The sequence below is a fragment of the Pogona vitticeps genome, chromosome 2, assembly GCF_051106095.1.
Source record: "Pogona vitticeps strain Pit_001003342236 chromosome 2, PviZW2.1, whole genome shotgun sequence".
In the NCBI taxonomy this organism is placed as follows: domain Eukaryota; kingdom Metazoa; phylum Chordata; class Lepidosauria; order Squamata; family Agamidae; genus Pogona; species Pogona vitticeps.
In genome coordinates this window covers 121,349,454-121,366,871 of record NC_135784.1, presented here as the reverse complement: position 1 = coordinate 121,366,871, position 17,418 = coordinate 121,349,454, and the positions used below count along the sequence as shown (strand labels likewise).

Below are 17,418 nucleotides of genomic sequence, written 5' to 3'. Positions count from 1 at the left end.
AAGGAATTTTGTCAAGTCAAGGCTCAGCTAAAACAACAGAAGAGTAATAAGTGACAATAGCCATTGAGGTCTCTAGGTTTTCCATACAAGGATCATTACAGATGTTTTCATTATCATATCACTCGTATTTAGTGTTATTTTTAAAGCTATGTGATAAATGGTCACACACACATACACTATTTTGAGAGGGGTTCTGTTCTGTTACAGTATGTTACAGGATGATGTATAAATATTTTAGAAAAACAGTCATGTTAAGACAGAAGCTGTGGTCAATGAGATCCTTTAAAATAAACATATTCATCTCTAAATGGCTGCAAGGGAGTTTCTAATCTTATAGATTGCTTCATAACTCTTTGTAATTTTGGATGGAATTGTGGAAGGAGAAAAATACCATAATCCTAACAAAACAACAGAAAACTGCAACAGAAAATTTTTGAAGCATTTGGGGGGGGGGGACATTGGGACTCATTACCTCCCAAGCACAATATTGTGGTTCACTCTGCTGAAAGATGAATACGCCTACCACAACTTTTCCTACACGCTCTGACAAAAAGCAGTGTTTATTACAGAATTCTCTAAACGCTCAGGAAGACAGGTCCTAGGCAACCAATCTGCCTGTCATTCATCATCTTACCCCCTTTTTTGCCTTCATTCTCTCTTTGTGAAACTCACCCTGCAAAATGAGATTTGGCAGAGAAAAGAAATCAGGGCCAATAAAGTTCTCTGTGACAAAAGATCCCATGATACACCAGAGGCAGAGAAGACCAATGGCACCAGGAAAACTAGAATGTATAGTTTTTAATTCTTCTCAATACAATCAATTGAGCCCCCCAAAAAATTTATACTAGAGATCCTATGTTTTTCAGATAGACAAAGACTCCTAAGCAAGCTAAGGTAGGCATTTGTTTCTGACATCCTTCATCCCCCATTCCCCAGCCACGAGCAATATAAGGAAATCCGCAGCAAGCACATTGAAGAAGGAGATGTTAAAGCAAGACAATTACAAGCTGAGCTGAAGTCCAAAATGCTTTCCTCATAATTGGATAAACTAAATACTTAATGTAATTTCTATATACACACATATATCACACATTTTGGTCCTCTACACCAAAATGGTCCATCAGAGCTTCAAGCCTTCTCCATTCCTTCAGCTTCCATCAAATGATTTTTTTTTTTACAACAGTGACTAAAGCCAGATATGTGTTATACAGACAAAAGCCTTTGCAATCACCTCTAGTTTCCTCGAAAATAAGACAGGGTCTTATATTAATCTATGCTCAAAAAAGTACTGTATTAGGGCTTATTTTGGGGGGATTTTTTCATGTACAAAAATCTACATTTATTCAAATACAGTCATGTCATATTCTTCTGGTTTCTGCACAATAGTGGAAGGTGGGATTTAACTTAACTGGGGCTTATTTTCAGGGTAGGGCTTATATTATGAGCATCCTCAAAAATCATACTAGGGCTTATTTTCAGGTTAGGTCTTATTTTCAGGGAAACAGGGTACAACCTGAAGATATCACTGACCTGTGCTGATGTCAAAGGGCTTCTGCAAAAGCAACCGATGGCTGCAGTATGGCACCAGAATTGCAGATCAGTCTTTCCCATTTTGGGAATCCAGTTTGGGGTCTAGACATTTTGTGGTTATCAATGTGTTCATCTTGAGAAATTTGTGATTTTTACCAACAAAACTGGAAACCTCTCCATTGTGTCAGCCATTGACACTGACCTATGAATAACCATTGAGAGATGGCTACACTCCCCTCCCCCACCCCAGAAAAAGTCAGGTTTCCAACTTTTCTGTGCTTCTGGACTCAACTCTGAGCTTGGATGCACACAGGTTTCAGTGGTGGCCTGGAATGCATTTGTGCAGCTAAAGCTGGTGAGCTGCTGTGCCCATTCCTTGAGATGTCTGATCTGCCCACAGTGATATGTATCTTACTTAGGTCCTATTTGGATCATTGCAACATGCTCTACATGGGGCTGCCTTTGAAAGGTGTTCAGTAACTTCAGCAGGTTCAAAATGCTGCAGCCAGACTGCTGACTAGTACTGGTTAAAGGGTGCATATATCTCCCTCACTACAGCTTCACTGGCTGTCAGTCTGTTTCCATGCCCAATTCAAAGTGCTCGTTATGACCTACAAAGCTCTCTATGGTTTGCAACCAGGCTATCTGAAGGACTGCATCACCCCATACGAGCCTTCTCAGCTTTTTAGGGGAGGCTCTTCTCTCATTTCTATTCTCTGAGGATATAAGAGATGGCTTTCTCAGTGGCTGCTCCCAGGCTTTGGAATGCACTGCCCTATGGAGCCAGGTTGGTCCCCTTCCTCTTGCCCTTCCATCATCGGGGAAAGACCTTCCTTTCCACACAGACTTTTAAACAATAAGTGGCAGTTTTAGGAGCACTATATTTGTTGAACATAGAGATTTCTAAATGATTTAAATGTGTTAAAATGTTTCAAATTTATAGAGATTTAATTCTTTTTAGTACAGTTTCCTACTGTGTTTTTAACTGTGATTATTGCATAGTTTTATTTGTTTGTGAGCTGCTTGGGATCCCCTGTGGGAAGAAAGGTGGAATAAAAATAACATAAAAATAAATCTGCATTCATTACATTCACAAAAAATAACATGCAATCTATCTGTCACTTGGCATTTTCTGTGCAACTGAACAATTTCTCTCTTTAACTTGTCATACCTTTTTTATGTTACAAAGATGCAAAAGTAATATTCCAAATTTTAAGATAGTTTATACAGTTCAGGATAGATTGGTTCATGTGGACCTGTTGACCCCTGGATTCAAATCTAAGCTTACTCAGTATATATTCAAGCATTTCCTGAGTGGTTTAGCTGTAGCTGCATATCACTTTCTCATGGTTAGAGGTGCCACGGGAGTGGAGCCATGTTTGAAACTCCATCCCACATATTCAGCTAGTTACAAGGGAAACATCTGAATTAACACTGCCGGAAAGTGTGGCAATGGTAAGTGAGCCAGCAGAGGCCAACAGAACACCTGTGTGAAGTCGCTAGACCACGTTTGGGACTGAGCCTCAGAGAGTAATGAAGCAGATCTGGTAAACCAGACAAATCCATCCCCTTTTCTTCACTTACACAATTTAACTCAGGGTACTAATGCCATTTTTGCAAAACACTAACGGATTTCCATATAGGCGGTTAAGATTTGGCTTCATTTGCTGAAAGAATTTGTCTATGACATCCCCTCAAACTGTACTACTGTATTCTGTTTTCCAGGAATCCAAATCTATGTGCTAGAAGTCATCAGATGGTCTCAATGACAGTACTTTATATGCAACCATGCAAGAAAAGGATTTAAAACCAACTTTAGGATTTTTGCGTATCTGTCCAAAATTTCAAAACGCAACTCCCCCCGCCATCCCTGCCATTTGTTACATGTTCTGGAACAGAGATGACTTGTCATCCAAGAAGGGGTGGGACATCCTCCAAAACTTCAGGGTGAAGTGCTCCCCCTGAGCCCATGGGCCAATTACATTTGGTAATTCTGTCATTGCAGAATCACATGTGTCTTACAATGTGCTTCCACACTGGTCACGGAAAACAAAAGGTAGGGCATTAAACTGGACTTCTACTAGCAAGAGTTCACACACTTAAAGGTCCAATGTGTGATAAACTGGCTAGCACAACTTATTTCACGTATTGTTGTAACAGAAGGTGTGGGGTGCAGAGAGAGATCATGAGCCATTCTATTTATTTATTTATTTGATTTATTTATTTGATTTATACCCCACATATCTGGACCACTGGACCACTCTAGGCGGCCAAGGAGTGCCAAGTGTGGGGAAAATTTATGCTGTTATGCTGTTACAATGTATATGTCTGTGGCAGTAGCAAATGTCTTGCAGATCCCGACAGCCAAGGGGTATTATTCCTGGTGACCATCATTTATTTGTATCCCTGTTTTGTTCTTGTTTTGTATTTCCATTCCTTTGTTTTTTAAATCTGGGAAAAAATGTATTTCTTAGCACTGGGAAAACATAATTATCCAGGAGAAATAGTTTCTTGCAGGAAAACATCTGTATTGACAGCAGCACCAGAATAAAAATGCACATTTATTGTTTAAGAAACTGGGAACGCATCAGTAATAAATTTACTCTTGTGTTTAATGATAAATAGTTGTTAAAGCCTCCTCAGAACTGTTTGATATACCAGTTTCCTTTTAATGAATCTGTTAAATAACAATATTTTTTGCTCCTGTATATCAATCATACTACCATAACTTGAATACTCTTTAAAATTAATCTCTAAAATTTACATTAATATTAACTCAGACACTTATACACACTTTACCAGCATAATTGGAGCAGGTCTACATGCAGGCGTGTATGCAAATGCACATAGGTTTGTGTAGCAAACATCCTAATCCAAATAATAGCTGCCACAATGTGTCAAAAATAGCATAAGCAATAATATAACAAAGGCTACCATAAAACCATAATAAATAATGAAAAAAATATGACACGATTACTCTATTATCTGAGCAACACTTGGGTCAAGTGTCCTTATAAATATCCAATGAAACTCTTCTACCTAGATAAAATTTTTGATATTCCTGGTAATAAAGACTATCTTACAAGTGTGGGCGAATAAATCCTATGTTTGCTGAGTCAGACGTGAGGCTTATTCCCGGAGAAAAGAATGCACAGGGCTGCAATCCTAAGCACACTTCCTGGAAAACAAGCCTTATTGCACAGAGTGAGGCTTGCCAGAAGTGGGACTCACCTCTGAGTAAGGACACGTACATCTGAACTGTAACACCTTGACCTTGTCATCCAAGGCCTTTTTAGTGGCTGCTCTCATAATGTGGCACTCCCTTCCTACAGAGGCCAGGGGCTGGCATGTCTGTTGCCCTTCTGCCCCAGGCGACCCATCGTTCTCTTCAGGTAGACTTTTAACAAATGCATGTCTGCTACAGACAGCCCTTCTAATGAATACATGATATATAGTCAATTATAATTATTTTAAATCATGTGCTTTTAAAGCTATTTTTAATTCAGTTGTGTTGTAACTTAACAGCTTGGTTTTTTTTTTTTTACTTTAATGCTAAAATTTACTGGGTTTTTTATTTCTACTTGTTTTTTTAAATTATTTGGAGCCCCAGTTTTGGGAGAAAGGTGGTCATTAAATAAATAAATAAATAAATAAATAAATAAATAAATAAATAAATAAATAAATAAATAAATAAATAAATAAATAAATAAATAAATAAATAAATAAATAAATATTAGCGTAGAAGCAAGCCTATGTAGAATCCTGACCCAACAAGCTGTGGACTCTGTGGACACAGACACTCATTTCTACCTCCTTCTGACACTGATATTTGGAAGAGAAGTGGCAATCATGTTTTCAATTATGCAGAATGTACTTGAGGGATACCTGCTCCTGATCCCTATCAAAGAGGCCCAGAGACAAGCAAGCTCAAGCAGCACACTCCCCTGTGTGTCTACACAAAAACACATCTCATTAACATAATGTGGTTTGCCCTCAACTAAATGCGTGCTGGATGATGCTCTCAACTATGGTGATGTCTTAGACGTAACTCAGGCAATTGCTTCCATGCCTCTCTTTTTTCAGCTTTCCTCTTTTTATCCCCAAGTTCTCCGTGCCAAATATACATCAAGGTTTACACAGTAACCAAGCATAATTGGAGTTAACATTCATCAGAGGTTTCCCTTCACTAGGATTTAAAACTAACGAAGTCCTATTTAGTATTAATTATGATAAATGTCAGTGAAGACATAATCCTTAACCACAGATCAATCCACTGAACAAAAATTTAAACGTAAAAGGAGAACTTGTGTAGGTTCACGTGTAATCCCACAGACAGTCTCTCTGTATCCAATAGTGAGGGCAAGGGAGCAGGATGCGTCTGCAGCGGCCTACAAAGACCAAGCAAGACCTTTTCAATGCACTAAACCAAGTAAGTGACAGAATGGTAACTAACATCTGACATGAAAATAATACAAGTTCCTACAATCAAAGTTCAGAGAACCAGTCTGGAAATCCTTAGTGAATCATAATCTGTTTTAATTTTTGAAAAGGAAGCATATTCCTGCCAGGCAACATTTCAGATAAATGCAGAAATTCTATTTTGTCCATGTAAGGCATACACTTATTATCTCATCAAATCCAAATTCCCTGACACCTTTTTGTCATCTCATGGCTACCTGAGTACAGGAAGCTTCACAAGGATACATCATTTTATCTAGTTAAGTACAAAAAATATCAACCCAATACAGTTAGGAACATCATTTTCAGATAATGCCCATTCTTCTTCTGGATACAGACACTACTAGTTAGGCTTCACCTTTTAAACTTCTGGAGGCCATTTGACAGACTGCATCTTGCTTAAAAGCAGACAGCAAAGCAAACGAAAATCACAAGAATGATACCAGAGCTCATATCATAAGAAGCTTTTGTGTATATTGCACAATACTATTCAGTTAGTTATCAGCAAACCTCCTAAACAAATAAAAAGGTTGGAGCTCCCATCTGATTGCAGAATCAGTACTAAGCTTCTTCTTTTTTCCTCAGCAGTGAGGTGGTTTTAAAATCACTGGCCATATAGACAACCCCTCTTGCACCACAGACTAACATAACAGAATATATTGTAAGAGGAATAGACAATTCTTTCTCATTGGACATATCAGAAGAAATTGACAGAAGAAAGAAATTGAAGCCAGAAGACATATGGTTGTTTAGGCATGTAACAAATACCTTGTTAACAAAACAAACATAATTCTCCGACATTAACACAAATATGTAGAAATACATTTTTAAAAGGGAATTAATTGTTCTTTCATATCATGTAGAATCAGGACATATAATCTCCACATGGAAAGAAATTTCACATCATTTATTCCACTCTTGACCATACCATGCAGCAGTTGCTGAAAGTATTAATTTATGCCATACCAGTGGGCCAAAGCATCGAATATTCTAAGCTATAATCAAATAAGTACATACACTAGAGGGAAAAATGCAAGACAAATTAAATGTTTTCTATTGGAACCCTAACACTTACTCAGTAATGAAACTCAATTATAGTTTTAACTATCATTTGCTACAGACGGGACGTCAACACTCTCAGCACTCTGCACAGACTCCTGTTTACAATTCCTCCCAAGGACCATCAACTCTCCAATGCTCTCACACAAGGGTAAAAAATGTGTGGCCCTTACGGAGCTGTTGAACTTCAGCTCCCATCAGCTACAGCCTCCAAACTCAGTGGTGGGAAGATGATGGCCTTGCAGTCCCAGCAAGATCTTGGAGGGCTATTGTTTCCCCATCCTTGCTTGAACAAATACAAGTGAAGTTAATACTATCTACAATTTTTGTAAAATAAAATAAAAGTTTCGCTACGAATCTGGCAAAGTTTTTGAAGGCATTCCATACCCCTGTGCTTTTTTAAAGTTACTTTTTCCCCCCTCACTAGCAAGCCTAGTAATAAATCTATGAACAGGCCACTTGAAGCCTTTTAACAACATTGTATTTCAAAACCTTAAGATGAATTAGGCACACTTTACGTGTAAATTCAATTGATAAATGAAAAATTATTTTAAAAAGGCATTACTTCCACTATTACATGATGCAAAAGACTGTGTTCTTCCTAACAACATACACTTTTTCATATTTTCAGATGACTTCTCCAATTGTTTTAGAAACTGGAACACACATTTCATGTATGATTGTACTACATGCGATCTGAGTCAAATTTCATTCCAAAATACTCACACAGACATTTTATTGTATCTAAGTGAAGCAATATGCTTGTATACTCCAGAACTGGCAGCATATTTATAGGAAATGTTGATCGAATATTTTAAAATGCATTTGACAACCACGGTCAGTAAACTGCAGCATTCCCACTGATCTAAATCCCCAGTCATCCTAATAATAAATAAAACAACCTAATAAAGAGTCCCAAAGAGCCAATGAAAATGTAAAAGAAATATTCTCTCGGCCCTGCACAACACCACAATGTCAGCAGAGGGCGCTCCTGTATGAAGCAAAAGCAGGCCAGAATTGTTCCCCTTTAGTCCCTCAACAGCGCTTAACTGTGTGTCTGAAATGGTACCTCCTAAATAGTAAGATTATCAATAAATCAAGTCAGCTTCTTACACAGTACAAGTCATAAATGTTTAAAAGACTATAGGTACAAAGACACTGATTTGAAAGACTTTATTTCAATGACTTGGCAGAGGCCTGCCAAACTCATTGGAACCATGCAGCTTCCCGGCCATTCCATGTGGTAACCACAAAGGGGTTGTTGTTGTTGTTGTTTTTAATGACTTGGTTCTAGTTGTCTTTTCTTTGTTTTTTTTCCTTCATTATTCAGAAGTCTCAGATAACCCTCTATCAGAAAACACACACACACACACACACACAAAACAAACAGATGGGGGGGCGGGGAAGGGGCCGGGGCTGGGGAGGAAGTGGGAAAGTCAATGGCAAAATACTCACCATATTGACTTCTGACACCATGTCTATGCTAGCAATGTCTATGTTCATACCAACAGCCACAGGGGGACCTGAAAAACAAAGTGGTCTGCACTGTGATTTCTCACAATTTAACTCATGCCGGCAAAGGGGTGCTGGGGCTAACAAAAAAAAAAAAAAGAAAGAGAAAGAAGAAGGTGGGGCGCAAGGGCTCCTCACAAAGGGGTGTCGTTTTAAGCCAGGAGGTTGACTTGTGCTGTTTTCCCCGTGCCGCCATCGCCGGGGATCGCGCTTTATATAAGGCACATGCACACGGACACGAACACACGTGTTAAAAGAAAGTGCCTTGGACGGGCCACCCGTTGGGGGAACAAGCCAGAAGCAAGCTCGCCGGAGCCGCCGGGAGTTGAAGCCCGGCAGTGCTTCCGCTGAAGCCCAACCTCACCCCGGCGAGCCGAAGCCACGAAGCCTCCTCGGCCAGCCCGAGTCAGACAGATCGGACCTGGGAAATCCAGGACGGACCGGACGGAGCTCTCTCGACACGGCACGCTTTCCGGAGCAAGATGATGAGTGCCGCCTCTGTCAAAGGCTTCCGTGGGGCTCCGGGGGGGGGGGTGTCTAAGGGTCCAGTGGATTCTGTCTCAAAAGCACACGCGCGCGCACACACATTCACACACACACACAAAAGCCCAGCCAGACAGCCCAGCCCAGCCCAGTCGTGGGAATCTCTTTCCCCGAACGCTAAGCGCACAGCGGGTTAAATGACATTTTTGTCTCGGTTAGCAGTACATCTTGTACTCAAGAACATTCACTGTGACTACAGGCAGGCAGAAATGGCTCGGGGAAAGACGCGCCGGGGAAACTTAAAAAGAGATTTCCATCGCCGTCAAGCCCGTGAACCAACGTTTAAATTAGAGGTTAGGAAGCGGCCGGCGCACCCCCTCCGTGCTGGCAAGGACCCCCACTATATGTAAATATATACAGCTACATACAGTAGTATATATCTACAGCTGTAGATATAGCTGTACACACACGCATACATACATAGATGCCAGCCCTTCAAAGCCAAGGAGAATCGGGTAAGAATCGGCTTCAGTTTGGGTCTGACTTCAGAAAATGGCAACGCACATGCAGCACCAACGACACGTTTAAAACACACACACACACACACACACACACACACACACACACACACACACACACACACACACACACAGAGAGAGAGAGAGAGAGAGAGAGAGAGAGAGAGAGAGAGAGGAGGAGGAGCGGACACGGGTATAGTCCAGGCAGCCTGAGCGGTGGAAAGCCGGGCGCTTCCCCACAAAAGCTATAGAAATTACCTCCAAAATCTGGCCTCAGTCGAATGTCGTAGCCTTTCAGCAGTCTATCCACGGTCTCTTTTACCAGTGACATATTGCTGGGATCATTAGCACTAAGAAAAGAGGTATAAATAAATAAATAAATAAATACAGAAATACAGAAATACAGAACGATTTCCTTCCCCCCCCCCCGGCCGCTCTCGTGATGCATTCTGCACCTTTTTAACAAAAGCATACCATGCAATTCAAAGTGAAGGAACAGAAAAGAAAAAAAAAGGGGGGGGAGGAACAGCTGCTTTGATCACTCACCTCTGTGCACACACCACTGTTATTATTAAGGGCAACGACCAAATCCCAAGGCAACCTTTTTTCCGGACTCTCAGCATCCCTTTAGCTTTTGATATGATTTAGGGTTTCAGTGGAAGAGAAGAAGAGATCCAACTTATTCTAGCCAGTGCAGTAATTCTAATGTGGAGCGCATGCGCACGGCGTACCACAACATCAAAAGGAGCAGTGGTTGCTGCTGGAGATGGAGCAAATTTCCTTGCCAAAAAAAAAAAAAAAAAAAAAGGAAGGAAGGAAGGAAAAAAAGAGGGAAAGGAAGCAAGAAAAGGAAAGAGGGGGAAAATTAAAATAGAAGAAGGAAATGCATTATGCATACATATTTAAAAAGTAATCCACAAGAGGATAGAGGTGTATTTTTGTTGTCCTTTTGAGTAATGCAACATTTGACTACACCACGGCGACCAAGGAAGTTTCAAGAGTTGCAAGTTACAGCAGTTTTGCAACCTAGTTTATAGGGGGAAATGTGCAAAACCGGATTTGAACTGATGGGAACAGAGGTGAAAACAGGGAGTGCGAGGCGTGCAAATGGGGGAGGGGGGCACCTAGACTTTAGGCTCCTTGGGAATAGCGAATGGTGAGTGGAACCTCGACGGGAGGGGGTCCGGAGTATGCAATGGGTGGCAGGAAAGGGCTCAGCCTATAGCATTTGGGAGAAGGAAGGGGGGATTGTTAGATGATGACGAATTTCTTGGAAGGGGATCGATGGCTGTCTGCTCTTCGGGGGGGGTGTAGGAGGTGGTCTTTGGGGCAGAGAAATGCCGGGCTGGGGATCGCGGAATGACGTTATGGGCTCTACGCTCGTCGGGGTAGAAAAAAAAAAGAAAGTAAAAAAAGTCGGATCTACACACTCTTTACATCCATGCACAGGAGCTGACTCAAAAGGCCACGTCTTCTCGCTCGCTCGCTCTCTTTAATTGTTCCGCCTTAAACAAGATGAAATAACTCGAAAAGATGAGCAACCCGGGAGGACGATCATACCTAAATGCACCACCGTGTAAAAGGAAAGACTGGGAGGAGTGGGGGGGGGGGAGGGCGAGGAGGGGAAGTTACCCTCACAAGGAGTCCTAATCTCTCAGTGACCACGCCGCCGCCGCCGCCGTTGCCTTTTGCACTCACAGCTTCCTTACCTTCTCGGATCGCAAAGCTGCCGAAATGCAGCGTTCTGGGCCGGAATCAATGCCTGCGGAGAAGAGGAGCGAGCTGATCCGGGGATACTTTGAGTGACATTTCCTTCCCCAGAACACCGAGCCAGACCCGAAAGGCTGCCTTGCAAAGATGCCTGCTGCCGCTACTCCCAGCTCGTTTCCTCCGCCGCCGCCGCCGCCACTACCACTTCCTCCTCCTCCACCACCACCACCACCACCTCCTTCTCGCCCTGCAAAAACCCACTTGGAGCCGCCGTGGATCTGTGCTGCTTCATTGAACGGATGCGGGGTGCGGGGCTGAAGGGCTTGCTTCTCCGGCGACGGCACGGGAGAGGCGGGTGGGGGGAAAGGGGGGGTGCGGAATTAGACAGAAACACGGGGGTTCTTCAGTTAAGCCACGAAATGTTTAATTCGCTGCAGGAGAGAGGAAGGAGCGGGAGGGTGGGGGGGCAAGTGGAGGGGGAGCCTCACACGCCGCGGGAGGCGGCGGCGGCGAAGGCACGGGAGATATGAACTGTGCTCAGGGAGGAGACGCCGAAAGCCTCCAGTAGTTCCTCAATAAACGTTTAGTCATCCCACATTCATAGACCGTGACAGGCGTTCCCAGGCCTTCCCCCCCCCCCACCTTCACACATGCACACACAATGTCTGCGACCTGCTTTTGCGCGCTTTCTGAGGACCGGGAAGGGGACGCAGCTCCCGCGCTCGGCCAGACAAGCCGTCCCCCCCCCCCTCACTGCCGTCACCGCGACCGCACACACGCGCGCCTACTCGCGCCATAAAAGCAAGCGGGAAAAGGTTGTAACATTTCAGACAGAACAGGCGCCTTTCGGCCACCCGCGGCAAGCCCTCGGGCCGCCTGGCCTGAAGCAGCGGCACCCCTCCAGGCAAGACCAGTCGGCTTAGAAGCCAAGCCCAGCCCAGAGGAAAACGGTGGCCGGTGGGAGGGGAGGGGAGGGCGGCGAGCAGAGAGACACGAAGCCCCACACACTGGCTCGGCGAGCACGCCTCATTCCAGTGCCTGCGCGCTCGCCCCGGGGGCTATCAACGGAGAGAGGATGCCCCAAAGAGGCCGGCAAAGCCAGGCCACTGCAAGGCTCACCAGGGCCAGCCGGCAAAGGGGGGGCGGGGAGAGGGGGGCGACGAGGCGGCAGTGGCGGGGCTTTCCCCCTCCCCTCGACTCGACTGTCCCCCTGAGGCGCCGCGAGAGTTTGGAGCGGAGGCCGCGCTGCTTGCAGGCAGGGAAGCGTCCTCACGACGCACCACTCCCACCTCACTCCCACCCACCCAACCACCTCCAGCTAAAATGGTCTCCGGCGACTTGCGCCTGGAGAAAGGCAGCAAGCAGCCCGAGGCTAGCGGAGAAGAGAGGCGGTTAGGCTTGCGGCAGGTCTTGCTTGGCCCTAGAGGACGGGGAAGGTGCTCTCCCGCGCAGGCGGGCATCGGCTGAGGTGTGAACATGGTTGGCGACGTCGAGTTGGAAGAAAGGAGTACCCGGTGCTGGAAGCACGTTGGCAGCTACGATGTGGGTGGCTGGGTGGGTCGGAGAGGAAGCAGGGCGAGACATGCAGTCTCCGCAGGGCGACAAAGAAGCAAAAACTGGGGCTGCTGTAAACCAGAGGCACCTTCTCCCCTCAGTCCCTTCCCGGTTCGGGCGCTTAAAATCGCTGCCCTTCCTTGGGCCCCAGTCGGAGTCGGCGCTGTCACAGGCAGGGGCCTCAGGAGATGCTCCCCTGCGTGGCACCACCCGCTGCCTCTGCTTTGGGGGGTCATGAAAGCGGAGGGTTTGCTGTTGAATGGGTTGTTATTGTGTTTTTGCTGCTATAATTGAAATGCAGCAGACTATTTAAAGGATTTTCTGCCTCAGAGGCCAGAATAACTGGGATGGCGTAGGATACTTACTGTCCATCTTAAATTGCATGGGTGAGGGACGCCACTCCTTTAGGAAGCCAAATATTTTGCCACTTCTGACCTATTCTGAATGTCATAAGTGGGTTCCCCTCTCCCTTCCTTTGGTGTTTCTGGTAGCCCAGGCAGGCATTCAGTGTTTCCCGATAGGTATATCAGGTAAACTTGTCCAGTCATGCTTGTAGCATCAATTCTGTTGATTCTACTGGGAGGTAGAAAGGCAGGATACGAATTTAACAGATCAATAGCCACACTCCCATGTTGATGATGGTATCAACAGACCTGAATTGAAATCTGTAACTTAGAAGTAACTTTTGTTGAAATGATATGGGCAATGAAATTGCTTTCACTAACATTTGTTAGAATTGCTGCATCTGTTGGACAAACAGGATAGGATAAACAGGAACTGTGGGCAATAGGGATCTTTTACCATGGACAGCGACTTTAAAAGATTGCTGCCACAAAGAACCCTGGCTCCCTAAACAAGGTGGAGCCAGCTTCTATTATACTGGTTGCTGCCCTAGGTGGTGGGTGATCGGCCTCCCACAGTTTTGGGGTGTCATGCTCCCCCCAGCCCTATCTTCAAGCCGTCTATGATTACTGGGTTTCTCAGTTCTCAGTGATGGCTCCTCGCCTCTGGAACAACCTACCTCTGGAGATTCGCGTGGCCCCCTCACTGGGTACCTTTAAAAACCAACTAAAAACATGGATGTTTCGACAGGCCTTCCCCCCAGTTAACCCCTGATGTCTTCCTTCCCTTTCTTCCCCTACTGTTCGTTTTCCATCTTGTTGAATTTGTCTATTGTTCATTATGTTAATAATTTTATATTCAATTGTGTATTTTATGTGTATTTTATTTACGTTGTAAGCCGCCTAGAGTGGTCATAACTGACCAGATAGGTGGGATATAAATTAAATAAATAAATAAAATTGTCTGAGAAGGTACTATGATTAATCTCTGGAGCTGCATGATCTATGCCAGATTTCAGAAATGGGTAAAGGCCCTGGTTAAGTTCAGGCCCAGAGGAGATTAGGGGGAGCCAAACCTGGCAAACGTATTATTTCTTTTTATAGAATCACCTTAGGGCATGAGGTAGGAAGGCAAGGTAGAAACTTGATCGCTGTAGGGCCATCACCTCTTCACTAGACCCTTGCCCAGCCTGGTTGCTGAAAGTGGACAGACCTCTAAAAGTAGAATAGGCTACTGTCATTATCACTGGGTCTCTCCTTGAGAGAGGGTTGCCCTCAAGGAGACACTCAATAGACTGATTCGGAAAAAGCACAACTTGGTGGTGGATAATATAAACAACTATAGACCCAAAGTACCTTTTATGAGCAAGGAGGTGGAGAGAATGGTGGCTGATCAGCTTCAGGCAATTCTGGAGGAGACCAGTGCCCTCAACACATTCCAGTTGAAGTTCACCGGCCATATCATGGCACGGAAATGGCATAGGTCAACTGCAAGTTGACCTTTTGAGGGAGACCAGTAAGGGCAAAACATCCTTGTTGGTCCTCCTCAACCTATCTGCGACCATCGTATCCTCCTGGGGTGGCTTTCTGAGATGGGGATTGGAGGTCAGGCCTTGGCCTTGGCCTGTTTCTTCTTGGAGGACCATTCCCAGAAAGTGTTTTCCACTCCGTGGACTCTCAGTTGTGGAGTCCCGCAGGGTTTGATAATCTCCCCAATGCTATTCAGTAACTATATGAGGCCGCTGGGGGAGGTCATTAGGAGTTTTGGAGCTTCGTGTCATCAATGTGCAGTTGACACGCAGCTCCACCTCTTCTTCCACCTTTCTGCAGTGGATGATGTCCCGTCCCTTGAATGCTGACTGGATGCTGTACTGGATGAAGGACAATAGATTGAGACTGAACCTGGACAAGATGGAAATCCTGGGGGTGAGGGCCCCTGTTCTGTGTGGTCTGGGTGCTTCCCTTTCTTTTTTGGGGAGGGTTCTCTTCCCACAAAAGATGAGGTGCACAGCTTGGGTATACTTTGGATCCAGTGCTATCAATGGAATCTCAGATAGCGTCTGTGGTCTGCACCGCCTATTTGCATCGAAGGCTGGTCACTCAGCTGTGGCCCTACCTTGACACTGGGTCCCTCACCATGCTGGTCCATGCACTGGTAGTCTTGAGATTAGAGTACTGCAATGCTGTCTATGTGGGGCTGCCCTTGGTGCTGTCACGGAGACTCCAGCAGGTCCAGAACTTGGCCACCGTATTACTAAGTGGGCTGAGGAGACACCAACATATCCCCCCCACCCTAGCCATACTGCACTGGTTACCTGTTCATTTCTGTGCCAGCTTCAAGGTAATGTTGTTAATATACAAAGCCTTAAATGGTTTGGAACCTCATTATCTGGCAAAATGCCCCCTTCTGATCAGATCTGCCCATCCTGTAAGATCTTCCCAGGCTGGGGTGGTTGAGAGTTTTGACCCCAAGAGAGGCTGAGAAATCAGTGACCAGAAACTGGGCCTTCTTGGTAGTAGCCCCACAACTGTGAAATGCTCTCCCACCCGAAATTCACCTGGCACTTTCATTGGGAACTTTTAAGCGATTATTAAAAAATATTTTTTATTCAGACAGGCCTTCCCGGACTTCATTATACCTTAATACAACAGCTAATGTTCAGCCTCAGTCATGCTATCCTTATTTTTATTTTAATGTCTTACTGATAGTATTTTCATTTGTCTATTTTGCATTGATTATTTTAATACTACTGTACCTTGTTCCCCTGAAAATAAGACCTAGTATGAGTTTTCAGGATGCTCGTAATATATAAGCCCTACATCCAAAATAAGCCCTAGTTAAGTGAAACCCCGCCCTCCACCATTGTGCAGCAACCAGAAGATGACATGACAGTATTTGAACAAACGTAGATTGTTGTACATGAAAATAAAGGTAAAGGTAAAGGTAAAGGTTCCCCTTGACAATTTTTGTCCAGTCGTGTTCGACTCTAGGGGGCGGTGCTCATCCCCATCTCCAAGCCATAGAGCCAGCGTTTTGTCGGAAGACAATCTTCCGTGGTCACATGGCCAGTGCGACTTAGACACGGAACGCTGTTACCTTCCCACCGAGGTGGTACCTATTTATCTACTCGCATTTACATGCTTTCGAACCGCTAGGTTGGCGGGAGCTGGGACAAGCGACGGGAGCTCACTCCGTCATGTGGATTTGACCTTACGACTGCTTGGTCTTCTGACCCTGCAGCACAGGCTTCTGCGGTTTAGCCCACAGCGCCACCACGTCCCTATAACATGAAAATAAAATATCCCCATAAAATAAGCCCTACTCTTTTTTTGGAGCAAAAATTAATATAAGACCCTGCCTTTTTTTCGGGGAAACACGGTACTGTCCTATTATTGTTTTGTCTTTATACTCTGTTTTATTGTGCTGTGGAGACTGCCCAGAGTGGCCTGGGTTGCCAGATGGGTGGTATAGAAATTAAATAAATAAATAAACTGGGAACGGTTTCAGTTCACACTGTAACTTAGTTACAGCAAGGAATAAGGTGATGTAAACTGGGTTTCACTGCAAATACATAGCTTGATGGATTATGTAATATGCCTGCTAGATGAATGGGGGAGCAGGAGCAACAGTCCCAAGAGTTCAAAAGATAGAGGTAGCAGAAATATGCAGGTTGGCAGAGCTTGGAGGAGCTACTTTTTTGGGCTGCAGTTTCTTGATTTGCCTTGCCTGGGAGGGGGTGATGAACCTTCGGTATTCTGGATGTTGTGGATTACAGCTCTCACAATTCTTTATAATTGCAATACAGGCTGAGGATTCTGGTAGTTGTAGTCCAAACCATAATAATTAAAAAAGCAGCATCTACTTGATCAAAGTCCCCATTCAGCAATCAGCACTTTGAATTGCAGATAGGTCTTTGCTTGCCAGTTGAGGAACAACTTAGAGGATTAGCCTAGTACTCCTTGACAGGGTTACAGAGTACAGGAGCCAGCAAGAAAGCCCTTCCTTGTGTCCCTTATAAAATATGCCCACAGTGGTGTTGGGAACAAGATATGGGCCTCCTCTGAAGACTTAGGCAAGTCATATGAAAAATCAACTATTTCAAATAGCCTAATTTCAATATATTGCACAGTTACAGTGGTACCTCACAAGACGATCACCCTGCTAAATGACGAATCCGCATAACGATTACTTTTTGTGATTGCTATAGCGATTCGCAAAACGGTCATTCCAATGGGGGATTTTCGCTGGACGT

The 17,418-nt window shown here is 44.4% G+C and overlaps 1 protein-coding gene across 6 annotated transcripts in view; it reads right to left on the bottom strand.

Annotated features, from left to right (window-relative positions):
• GABRB2 (gamma-aminobutyric acid type A receptor subunit beta2) overlaps positions 1-11,686 on the bottom strand; it is a 160,635-nt gene extending 148,949 nt beyond the window's left edge. For 3 of the 6 annotated variants that reach the window (XM_072990289.2, XM_078385837.1, XM_078385836.1), the window contains exons 1-4: positions 11,270-11,509; positions 10,107-10,340; positions 9,819-9,910; positions 8,503-8,570 (exon numbers count right to left, since the gene is read on the bottom strand). In XM_072990289.2, the coding sequence (XP_072846390.1) occupies positions 8,503-8,570; positions 9,819-9,910; positions 10,107-10,183 (237 nt within the window). In that variant the 5' untranslated portion in view covers positions 10,184-10,340; positions 11,270-11,509. Of the gene's footprint in view, positions 1-8,502; positions 8,571-9,818; positions 9,911-10,106; positions 10,341-11,192; positions 11,510-11,531 lie in introns of those variants that run through there. The other 3 variants (XM_078385834.1, XM_078385835.1, XM_072990290.2) reach the window with 2 other exon arrangements.
• Between the last annotated feature and the right edge of the window lie 5,732 nt (positions 11,687-17,418).